Source organism: Schistocerca piceifrons, chromosome X (genome assembly GCF_021461385.2).
Source record: "Schistocerca piceifrons isolate TAMUIC-IGC-003096 chromosome X, iqSchPice1.1, whole genome shotgun sequence".
Lineage (NCBI taxonomy): Eukaryota > Metazoa > Arthropoda > Insecta > Orthoptera > Acrididae > Schistocerca > Schistocerca piceifrons.
Window position 1 is genome coordinate 968,291,930 of NC_060149.1, and position 13,171 is coordinate 968,305,100.

Here is a 13,171-nt window from a genome sequence, read left to right on the forward strand (position 1 = left end):
AGGTAAGTACTGGCCAGGCCCTCTATCTCTTTGTTAGCATTTGTTTCATATATATAAACACACACACACACACACACACACACACACACACACACACACACACACACAGACAGGGTGATGCGTATTATCATTTAAAAACATCCAAAGCACTGTATATGACCCTGAGACAAGTAATTTAATACAAGACACATGGGATCACAAATGTTGGATACGATACAAATGTTGGGAAATGTGTCAAAAGCGAATGACAAATGTCACCAGATGATGTACCTTGCCATGCTTGCAGTGGTTGAGCCTCTCGGCCTGTCACACTTGATCATCCCAACCCAAGTCAAGTATTCATATCATTGTGGCTACGGACACACATGTGCGACTTTAGTGATGGCATTCGGGATTTGAGTCTTGCATTTGGCAGGCAGTATTCTTTCATTGTGTTAAACAATTATGTATTTATATTGAAGTTTATTATTTTATTTACCGATCTTGCAGTTTCCTTGATTTCTTGCAAAGTACAGTACAATGAAAACCTACCATATTGCATAACAAGTAGATGAGTATAAACTTCAGAATAGCATCATTGCCATTAAATGACCTATGGTTTCTTTACTAACTAATGTCTGTAAACAAAAAGAGAAGGGACAGAAGCAAAAAACACAAAATCAGAACTGCTTTTGCTTGATTACAGCAGGGACAATAATTTTGTAACATCTACATTTACAACAGATCATATTTACAAAATGTTTTCGAAATTTGCTCTGTTTGCTCAAATGAAAGTATTGCACTGCTCAATCATTCCTTTACACTCAGCCCCAACTGCTGCACATGCTGTGGGGTATGTCATCTGGTTACGTCATATGTTCAGTGTTTCTCACCAATTTTTGGGGTATTTTGAAATTTATAAAAAGGCAAATGCAGAAAGTTATCACATTTTGCTGCACATTACCTGCATCACAGAAAAATAATGTATACAAATCTTCTCAGATTTGCCACTGAATAACTTTGTGCAAGCCTCACAATATTTCACCAACACAACTGTTCGTCATCTTCAGGTAGTGGTGGGTCCTGTCATCACTGCTGCAAGATGTGACTGGTGATATTCGCACAGCAGAATTGAAATTTGTCAGGCTAGAAGCAGGAGTACGAATGTGTGGACAGGCACTCCCAGTTGGATGGAAATGCCATTCATAGTAGCCTTCTGCTTATGTATTGTGGGCAATGACTGCACTTCTGGACACTCGTGTGGTTAAAAGCTGAATTAACTCTCTGCAAGGTGCTGCATCAGGTCATACATCGGAGGATCTGGTTTCTACTGTTTTAATTTCATGGCAGTCAGTGCTGGATTCTGGGCAGTGCTTAGTCAAAATTCCATATTCCTGTTGGTAAGATTGCCCACCGTATGGATACATGCCTCATTCTTAAAAACACAATCCTAGAGTGATGATGCTGAGGATAAAATTTCAGTCCTCTTGGGAAACGTGTGGTGCCCTGTATTCAGGCAGTGCTCACCTACCACTAATTTACTGGGTGGCATTTTTGTCAGCGCTGTTGAACACAGTGTTCTTGCACAATGTGAGGTGTCTGCCCTATATAAGATTTGCCATAATGGCATCAGATCTATATATGATCTGTGTTTTCTATGGTCAAGATTGTCTTTAACTGAACCCAAGCAATTCCTTAGTTTTGCTGGTAGACGAAAAACACACTTGATTCTGTTTCTCTTAGCGATTCTTCCTATTTTTGAAAACATGTCACTGAAATATGGCAAGAAAGCCATTTGCAGTGCTTGTCTAAGTATCTTCATTTACATCCCTACACTGAACTTGCTTTGCTCAGAACACATTTCAGATCTGTTTACAAGAATAAACATTCTGCTGGAACACTGTTCTTAGGTGTTACTGTTCACCAGGCAGACTGTCGGTATCTGAGATCACGTGTGCTCTATGTGCCAGGGAGTGTAAGACACTACCACATTGTGCAGGGTGACGGCAACTTTTGGACCGCAAATATAACTCTGCGTGTATCAGTTTTCAGTAGAGACTATGCCCCAGTGTTCTGTCAGCTTTTCTTCTAACCGTGACATCCAGGGATGGTAAGCTGCTATCTTTTTGTACTTCCACAGTGAAATGAATATTCAGATGGAGCGAGTGCAAATGCTGCAGGAACATAGGTAGTGTCTGTATTATGTGGGCCACACCACAAATGTCTCTTCAGCATTCTGCCAGAAGGAGGAATGTTGGATATTTACTAAGGGAAATAGAGGATCTCCCATGGGAACACTGTCCACTTGATCAAAGTAGTTTGTGTTACATAAGAAATAGGATGAGGTATGCACATGTTTAAACAGCACCACAATTTCTTTCTCAAACTGCTAATAACCTCTAATGAGGGCTGCAGGGGCACTTTTGTAAGTAATGATATAACATTTGAGCTAACTAAAAGATCTGAAAGTTCTAGTTTAAGCATCTTCAGGTATTCTATGAAATCCTCTGAATTCTAAATATGATGGTCATAGTCATCCACATGATAAATTTCAAAGCTGTCACGTGGAAATTGCCAGTTGCATCTTGCAGCAGTGATGGTGGAAATCACCACCACCTGAAGATGCCAAAACGTTGTGTGACTGAAATATTGAGGGAGGGACTTGCATAATGTTATCTGGTGGGGAACCCAAAGTGTTTTTGCAACAGATCTATCAGGGAAGCCTGAAAATTCACGTATACTCCAAGCAGTAAGTACCTGTTGTAAAATGGTCACATTAGTGAGCTTGGCAATTAATTAACAGTTTATCAATAAATTTGTCTTCATTTTGCAAGAAATTGTGCTGTGTTCCACTACTCCCTCTTCAACAAAACTAATGTCAGTTTCTGCTCCACCTCTTCAGCCCAAGATCCTATGTATACTCTTGAGCATTTGTGTAAGATACCTGTTTATTTATAAAAATAAAAGTAACTTCTATCATGACTTTCCCATTCTTGTCCAGTGGGTTTGTTATCCTGCTGTTGCCTACTGCAGACTACAAGATTACTGTTGAAGATTTCTGCAAAGTTTTTCTTCCTTTTTAGTGTACCAACATTTCACTGTGTGGTAATTGCCTGGTACTGTTTAACGGGTGTTTTAACTGTTGTTTCAGAGATGCAATACGAAGCAAATGCAGTGAGGATGATTCGCTTGCCATGATTGGGGCAGCAGTGAGAAGAAAGAAGAAACAACATGCAGGCAAGATACATTATAGCAAATGTAACTCTATAGATAGAAAGAAAATTTCTGCTTAACAAGTCATAGCAAACATAAGAGCAAAATAGAACGAAAAACAACAGTGATAGAACCTGTGTTTTTGTGTAAAATTGGATTTAATTTTTTATTTAGTATTCAGTCTGATTAATGCCCATTGGTCAACAATACATTTCAGCCCTAGAATTTGGTTCTGCAAGGTCCACCAGATAACCATATATGGCTGTTGTAACTCAGAAGTTTTCCAGCAACAAATCTTTTTTTTTCTTTCTTTCTTTCTTTTTTTTTCTTTTTTTAAAAAAAAGCTAAAATGCAGAAAACATCATAAAGGAAACACTCACAGAAAAGCATCAGTGTCCTTGAAACAATGGAAACTCCAGTAGGAATATCAACAATGTTGGAAAAGACAGATTACTACTTACTGGTGAAGGCTGTGGCTGAAAGCTTTATGTAAGTGTCTTTTAATTCTGCCCATCTGCAGCCTAAGGTATCTTCTTTATGGTAAGTAAGAGTCTGTCTTTTCCTTCATTATTCATTAGTGTTCTTTGTTTTTATTGCTGTTTAGCAAGCATCATGTGGTATATAAGGGATGCGAATAGCGTCAGATGTTGAATCATCACTCTGGAGGATATGAAGGTGCTGCATATTGGTGTGAGACAGAATTATCTGATGAGAGTTTGAAAGAAACCTCATTGTGGATGTCCATTTGGTCGCCTGGTTAAACCTTGCATCTGTACTTTTGGAGTATTTGGATCTGATAGTGGCCTGATGTTGGAAAGTAAGGGCATACTCATAATCAATGTTCCAGTTGACTACATCAGACCACTACAAGAGAGCATCACTGTGTAGTGTACTGAGTACATTGTAACCTGTTCACGTCTGTGACTGCCATCTGAGAACAAGTACAGTAAACTCTCGTGCAGCTACACTTTTGGCTAGCTAGATTGACACTTGACAAGTTTCAATTTGCATGCACCTGGAGCCAAGCATTTGCTGGTGTTTTTTGGCAATCTAGTGCTAATCAGTGCACTGGTGCGTGTCAAAAGTCCAAGTATCGTCAATTCGTGCGTGTGTTGGTTGAAGCTCTAGTGTGTTTCTTATTCGTATTGCATGGTTTCATGCCACTGCCATCTATTGGAGCTCCTTGTAAGTACAGTACATACAGTATTGTTCTATGCAGTGCAACGTAGTCCTGTCGAAACTGACAATTAGAGTGCGCCGCCTAACACTTTCCACTTGTTGTCAGTACATCAAAGCTGGTGAGCCACCCACAAAAGTTGCTGCAGAGTAGGAGTACAATTACTGATCGGAAGACAAATCGATCAGGAATTGAAAAATTTTGTTCCGTCCAAGCATTGGGCAACGCAGTGAAATCTTGAAAAACAATGAGAAAATGTGCACATCCTCAGTTAGAAGAGGCATTATTTTTGTGGCACGAATAAATAAGAGCCAAAGGTGTGTCAGTTTCAGGTCCTCTACTTTGTCAAAATGAGCTGATGAGCTGATTGAAGGAAAGAAGCAAGAATTCCTCGGAAGTAATGGCCGGCAGGATCGTTTCAAGAAGCGGCATGGCATTCATGAAATTGCCATCAGTGCCAAATCATTATCTGGGGATTAAGCTGCTACGCTGATTTTAAGAAGAAACTGCACACAATCATTGACAAAGGAGGTTATACTGGCAATCAACTTTACAAATGTGATGAAACTAGGTTGAATTACAAAATGCTGCCAACGAAAACACTTACCTCTAAAGAAGAAGAAATGGCTTCCGGATACAAAAAAATCAAAGAAAGATTTACTGTCCTCGCTTGCAGTAATGCCACTGGCAATCATAAACTGTGTCTTTAACTGGCAAATCCAAAACACCAAGAGCATTTAGACACCAACCAACCAGTTTGCCACTGAGGTACACGAATCAGTCTTAAGGCATGTATGAACAGTGCCATCTTCAGAGAGTGGTTCCAGGCAGAGTTTGTTCCAGCTGTAGTAAATTACATGGAAGGAAATGGACTTCCTCGAAAAGCGCTACTTCTTGTGGACAATGCTCCTTATCACCCAGGTGATCTGCAAGATGGGGATATCAAAGTTGTATTTCTCCCACAAAATGTCACATCTCTATGTCAACCGATGGACCAAGGTATTCTTGAGGCGATGGAAAAACATTACAGACGCAAGATGCTAGGTGATTGATGCTGCAGATGATTTTGTGGAAGCTCTTAAAAAATCGATGTTTTAAGTGTCATTCATTGATTGCTGAAGCTTGGAGTCTAATTCCTCCACTTCCTCTTGTTAGGTCTTGGAAAAAACTCTTAGATCGTAAGGCAACCTAAGTGGTGGGAAGGAGGAGGCAACACCGAAACTCAAGCTGACATAATTTTGGTGAATTTTCTGGAGAAGCTGGTTGTAAAGACACACACTTCGAAGACATTTAAGAGTGGATGGAAAATGGCATTTTTTCATGTGCCTGAGGATGAAATCGTCCAAATTGTGACCGATCATAAAGTGTCAGAAGTCTATGTTTCTGATGATGAATCAGAGAAAAATATTCCTCACATGTTCTGTTACGAAGTGATCCAAACTGCCCTGGAGTACATCAGCCAACAGGAGGAGACGATTTATCCTGAAATAGTTTGATTTCAACGTTGGAGATGTATTGTTGCAGCAATAGTTTCTCAAGCAAAAAAACAAAAAAAAAGACATTTGTGACTTCGTTACCAGAAAATAAACTCTAATGTCCATGTCCATAACTTAAAAAGTTTTTTTTTTTTTTTTTTTAATTTTCTTGAAAGTTCCTCTAGACAGACTTTTCGTTCCTTTGAGTAATCTCTAGATTTGTTTCATAATTTTGTTGAGTAGTTTATTTTTTATTCAAAAGAGTAGGTAATAAAATTAAAACTCCTGTTTTTTCCTGCTGCCAAATAAGGGAGATTTTTTCTGTAAGAATGCAAAATAAACAAGCTTTGTTATACAGCATTTAAAAACTTTGAGTTTTCAATCATAGTTTGGTGCCTTTTTAACATGTCAACACAATTTTTTCAGTAAAAAAGTGCAGGGTTATTTGCAACCATATCAGTAACGTTTTACATACCCTACGCACGTTTTACGATTGTATTTCGCAATATTGATGCAATTTGGAGTGTTCACATGTGAAAACAGGGGCACTTTGATTTATCTTAAATTTTCGTTATCGGAACCGGCCACCGTCCCAATCATTTCGGATAAACAGGAGTTCACTGTAATAGACTCCTTGCAACAAGCTGTGTCATACAGCTAGGAGCAGCCAGACTGTGGAATTGCCGTCCTGCGCATAGGCTGCCATTAACACCCAAGCAAATGATTGCATGTGAAGTGGTGCCATGATCGAGAAGTACGGACTGCTAATGAATGGCGTCACATTATGTTCACTAATGAGTCCTGCACTGCTCCAAATGACTATCGTGGAGAAGTTTGACAGTGACCCGGGGAGATGGGGAGAGGTCCCATTCTTCCACATTTGGGGGGGGGGAGTCACAAAGCAGTCCCATGGTGTGGGGAGCCATTGGGTATGACTTCAGGTCACGGCTTGTAATGGCCGAGGGAACTCTGATGGTACAGCTGTGTGTAATAGTATTGTGGTGCCATTTTTCAACAGGCCAGTGCTTGTCCACATGTAGTATGTGTCTCTTTAAATTGTCTGCGTGATGTTGATATACTCCTGTGGCCAGCAAAATCCCCATATCTGTCCCCGATAGAACATTATGGGACCAACATGGACGTCAACTCCATCCCACTGCCTGTATCCATGATTGCAATGTCCAGTTACAACAGTTGTGGATCACCTTTCTCAGGAGGGTATGCAGCAGCTTTACGACATCCTCCCGCACTGTCCAGGCGAGACAGGGTGCATTGCTGTATTGATAAGTGGGCTCAAACTGATAAGTTCTGTATAAATTTGACTCTGTTTTGTTATGACTGAAATAACATCACATACGCTCTAAATTCGCTATGTTTCAATTTGTTTTCTCCCCACCTTCTGAGTGTCTCACTTTTTTTCAAGCAGTGTAATTTAAGACAGACATAAGAATATGAAAATGGGATGGCATATCACATTGCTATTCAACTATGCCCCTAAGAAAATTGTAAGATAATGGAGAAGAGCAGGTGCACTATTACACTGACTAGAACGTAAACTTAATGATAGAATTATATTGTGTAACCTGTACCGATGACATAATACTAATTGACAAAAACATCACTGATGTGCTAAAGCAATTTGAAATATTAAGGGAGCAAGCTAGGCAAATTAGACTACTAATTTCAGCTGGAGAAAAAATTCTTGGATGATACCAAAATGGCACTGGGTGAACTTATATAGGCAATGACATAGTATTCGGTGTTAAAGAGTTTAAATAGTTAGGTGAAAAAGACCACTGAACATCATAATGAAAAGAAGGCCATAGAATCCAGACTTCAGAAAATACAAACTGTCTCTCAGTTAACTAAAAGTATTTTTCCTGGAACTCTAAAATCTAACATTGTACAACAGTGATCAAATTAGAATTTCTTTATGCATGAGAGAGACTCTTTGTCCAACACAAGACATGAAAACAGCAAACTGAATTAGAAGAATGTAAAATTGTGGTAAAAATCTTAGGTCCAAGAATAAAAGATGGAATACATCACACAGAACCCAGTGTGAAATCTCCAGGCAAATTCCTAAGAACTCTTGTTACAATGTGTCTCCAAAGAATCCAACTTGTGAGACATACAGAAAGAATGTATCCAAACCGGCAGCTCATTGGATTCCCACATACTTGAAAAATAAGATCCAACTGATGAAAACAAACAGGAAGAGACCTTAAGGAATTGGAATCACCACATTTACAGTATTCTGATGTAGTGATGAGTCACACAGAGTGCAGTTTCACAGTAGCTTGATCGATGCTTGTACTTGTGTATGTAGTATATGCAAGTGTGTACAGCGTCTCTTCTGGTGTACTCACGATATGCTAATTTAGTGGCCAAGCAGTAAACTGGATCCCTACTCGGTTCCAGTGTGCTGTGCTAATTATTCTTCTTCACTTGACATTTATGCTTGGAGCTGCAAGAGAGGCCATTTTCCAGATAGTGCCACAAAAACAACAAATTCTCAGATATCAGTTTAACTTACACTCCTCAACATCATAGACAACATTTCACATTAATATGTTGCAGAACACTAGATTAGTGTTAAAATTGCCAGAGTAAACATTGTTCTCCATGTGACAGATTGTCACCCGACGTCCAAAATCGATAAATTTTATATCTCTGCACAGAGAAGCAGCTGGTTGCTCATTGTCATCTGTGGTGCTAATCAATGGGTCGAGCTCGTTGCTGGCACAGCGCCACCTCAGAGTAAGTGGCCCCTCATCCCAGCAGGTGGCGATGTTTTAACACCCATATAGCTCCCCAGACTTACCGCGTCTGTGGATAACTCCGTCTCTGCACAGAACTTCACACATTTCCCACACAGTGGGCCCTCGTGTCTTTTACACACAATAAATCTTCAAACTTATTTCATTGGCTAAGTTAAATTTCGATTGTGACGTGCTATTTCGTAAAAAATAGCAAACGGTAGACATGGATGTTATTGTGACTCTTTCCTAAGGCAACATTTGTGTATTACACTTGTAGAAGTGCACTGCAACATAAAACAGTAGACCGTAAGTTCAAACAATGGAAACTCCAGGTTGGAATATCAGCAGTGTAGGAAAAGATAGAGTGCTAATTACCATAAAGATGGCACATTAAAATGCAGACACGCACAGTTCAGACACTTACACATAAGCTTTTGGCCACAACCTTCATCAGAAAAAGAAATAGAAATACACACCATTCATTCACACAAGCAAGCACACCTCACACGCACATGACCGCCAACTCCGACAGCTCAGACCAGAATGCTAGTCTGTAAGTTTGCTACACAATAAAATAATTATTCTGAGCTACAAGAAAAATGGATTCAAAGAACTAAACTGCTTGAAGAGAAAAAAGGGAAGGTCCCTGAAGCAACATAGTTTCACGAGTGTGCATACCAGTGGTAAATTATGAGAGTCGCAACTCTCTGAAATGGATACAAAGGCCACCAGATTGCATTAGCTTTGTTTGTGTCTCGGATTGTTACCGTGAATGGTAGGAGCTATAAGAGATGTGAAGAGTGTAAGATGTTGAGTGATCCCTGTGAAGGGCACAGATGCCCTGTACTTCTGTGAGTCAGCATTATCAGCACGTAACAAAATTTGAAGGGGCCTAATTGTGTGTCTCCATTTGCCAGGCTGATTGAATTATGCAATATTCAGATTTGTGAGACATTCAGGTGTGGTAGTGGCCCCATGTTGGACTGCTTGGGAACGTAAGGACGGCGTGCTTGTCAGCAAGCTTCCGGTTGACCGTGTCTGACGAGCTCATGGGAGAATTGCTGTAATGTACGCCGAGCACATTGTAACCCTTTCACACCTGCACCTGTCATGTGATCAGCAGTGAGTCACATTCTGCAAGACCCGCGATGACAGTTGTCAGTGAGTATGACAACGACATAGGGAGAGGGCGTGTGGGGCAGCATCGGATATGACTTCAGGTCACTCTGACAGCACAGCAGTATGTCATGGACATCCTACATCCTCATTTGCTACCTCCATGTCCAACGGAGTTACAAGAGACAGAGCAGTGAAAACATATCCAGTTGTTGACTCACAAAACGGTTTTGAGGTGTGACGCATGTAGTCTCAAGTGAATCATTCATACAAAAAGAAAAGAAGAAGAAGCTAAAGTCAGAATGTGAGAAAATTGGAGAATGGAATAGATATTTGAAGACTTCACACTTGAAACTCCCAGTTTTCCTATTGTGAAAGTGCCTTTGTGACCATATGGATTTCACTGACGATAAACTTTTTTTTTCCCCCTGGGTCTTGGCTCCATATTTTTTCATCCAGTTGAGTCAGAATACTTGCATAGTATTTGTGAGGTATTGTTTCAGTCTTGCAAGCTAATCTAAAATACAAATCCCTTTTGCATCCTAGAAAACAATGACCACTCTTTCTCTCCGATGAAGTCACCTTGGCTATTTTTGTGCAACTGCTGTTTCAATTCAGTCATCTCTCATCCACGGGAACAGATTGGTGCATAGAATCACTTGTGTGTCAGATTGTCCCAAATTGTTTTTCACATTAGGTTGTAGTCAGGCTTCAACAGACATGCCACTCACTTTCTGGTACGGCCACGGCATCAACTGTTTTGCACATCTTTTTAATTACTGATCTTGCAATATCACACTGTGTTCTTTCTCAGCATTTTCATATTTGATTGTAATTCTAGGAAGTTGTTCATGAGTCATCTTACAGAGACATATGCCACATATGAATTCAGCCACCCATTCCTTAACTGTTGACTATGAAGGAACTCCACCCATGAACCATGGACCTTACCGTTGGTGGGGAGGCTTGCGTGCCTCAGTGATACAGATGGCCGTACTGTAGGTGCAACCACAACAGAGGGGTATCTGTTGAGAGGCCAGACAAACATGTGGTTCCTGAAGAGGGGCAGCAGCCTTTTCAGTAGTTGCAGGGGCAACAGCCTGGATGATTGACTGATCTGGCCTTGCAACATTAACCAAAATGGCCTTGCTGTGCTGGTACTGCGAACGGCTGAAAGCAAGGGGAAACTACAGCCATAATTTTTCCCGAGGACATGCAGCTCTACAACTTGACTAGAAGAAGAGATCGGTTGGTAGGACATGTTTTGAGGCATCAAGGGATCACAAATTTAGCATTGGAGGGCAGCGTGGAGGGTACAAATCGTAGAGGGAGACCAAGAGATGAATACACTAAGCAGATTCAGAAGGATGTAGGTTGCAGTAGGTACTGGGAGATGAAGAAGCTTGCACAGGATAGAGTAGCATGGAGAGCTGTATCAAACCAGTCTCAGGAGTGAAGACCACAACAACAACAACATGAAGGAACTGACTCCTAATAAGTAAGATGATGCCTGTAGATAAGTACAACAAAACAGTAATCTCAAAAAAGGACAGGATAGACAGTACATTCTGTAGGACATATTAAAAATGATTGGTAAAAGTGACTTGGTGTATTAAATGCAGCTTTTGATTACATGATAATTGAATTGGATAGATAATCAATCTACTTGCTAAGTGGTGGCAGAACACACACATAAAAGAAGATTATAATTAAGCAAGCTTTCAGAGCCAGTAGCTCATTCCTCAGGCAGAAGGGTTGAAGTGGAAGGAAGAGGGGTGAAGGATAGGTCTAGGAAAAAGGGTAGATTTTGAGAAAGTTACCCAGAACTGCAGATCAAGGGTGACTTTCCAGATGGGATGAGAAGGAAAGACTGATTCCACATCTACATACATACTCCACTAGCCACCATATGGTGCATGGCAGAAGGTACCCTGTCTCACTACAATAGTCTGAATAAAATTACTTGATAGTTGACATCAATCACTTGCTGCAACAATGTTGCCACATTGGCTGCCAGCTACCGTTTGGTTACAGGTGACAACAAACAAGCGGCTCACTTCACAAATTATGTTAAATGTTTAACACAGAGCAATTTTTCTAGTGGCCGGTGCAAGGTATGTCAGAAATGTTGGATACTCTGTCGACTATTGATTTAAAGTGACCAGTGACTGAACTGGGGAAGACGACCCGTTTTGTATCCCTGACTGTAAACTTGTGTCCTAACCCAGCCGAGAAAATTGTGGTCAACAGTCTGCAGCAGTAGGAATATCATGATCGCTTTGTTCATGGCGATTAAAGCTAACCCTTAAGGGTAAACTCAAGACAACAAAAACTCAATTTCAGGGCTGAAAGCAAATTGAAATTTCCCCGTGTCATTTGTTACCTGTAACTATCCTTACACTAGTTGCACATGCTGCCATGTTAGAAACCAGCGAACAGTCCGTGTGGGCACTTGGTCGTGGATTATAGATGACTGAGACAGATTCCAAATGAAGAAATAATGACAGGAAGAAAAATAAGACCAAATAGAACAGTCAAAACAATGATGAAAAATGATGCAGCAAATTGTTAAAAATAAAAAAAATATATATTTAAAGCAATTAGTTGAATGAAAATAATAATCACACTCTTTTGGTTAGATTTAGAAATAAAAATTTTGCTGCATTGATCTACATCTACATCTACATTGATACTCCGCAAGCCACCCAACGGTGTGTGGCGGAGGGCACTTTACGTGCCACTGTCATTACCTCCCTTTCCTGTTCCAGTCGTGTATGGTTCGCGGGAAGAACGACTGTCTGAAAGCCTCCGTGCGCGCTCTAATCTCTCTAATTTTACATTCGTGATCTCCTCGGGAAGTATAAGTAGGGGGAAGCAATATATTCGATACCTCATCCAGAAACGCACCCTCTCGAAACCTGGCGAGCAAGCTACACCGCAATGCAGAGCGCCTCTCTTGCAGAGTCTGCCACTTGAGTTTATTAAACATCTCCGTAACGCTATCACGGTTACCAAATAACCCAGTGACGAAACGCGCCGCTCTTCTTTGGATCTTCTCTATCTCCTCCGTCAACCCGACCTGGTACGGATCCCACACTGATGAGCAATACTCAAGTATAGGTCGAACGAGTGTTTTGTAAGCCACCTCCTTTGTTGATGGACTACATTTTCTAAGCACTCTCCCAATGAATCTCAACCTGGTACCCACCTTACCAACAATTAGTTTTATATGATCATTCCACTTCAAATCGTTCCGTACGCATACTCCCAGATATTTTACAGAAGTAACTGCTACCAGTGTTTGTTCCGCTATCATATAATCATACAATAAAGGATCCTTCTTTCTATGTATTCGCAATACATTACATTTGTCTATGTTAAGGGTCAGTTGCCACTCCCTGCACCAAGTGCCTATCCGCTGCAGATCTTCCTGTATTTCGCTACAATTA

At 40.5% G+C, this 13,171-nt stretch overlaps 1 protein-coding gene across 1 annotated transcript in view; it reads left to right on the forward strand.

The window, feature by feature from the left end:
* Positions 1–13,171, forward strand: part of LOC124722819 (GTP 3',8-cyclase-like) — a 115,421-nt gene that overhangs the window by 86,286 nt on the left and 15,964 nt on the right. Inside the window, 1 exon segment of the mRNA XM_047247944.1 lies at positions 3,131–3,216. Coding sequence (XP_047103900.1) covers positions 3,131–3,216 — 86 coding nt within the window.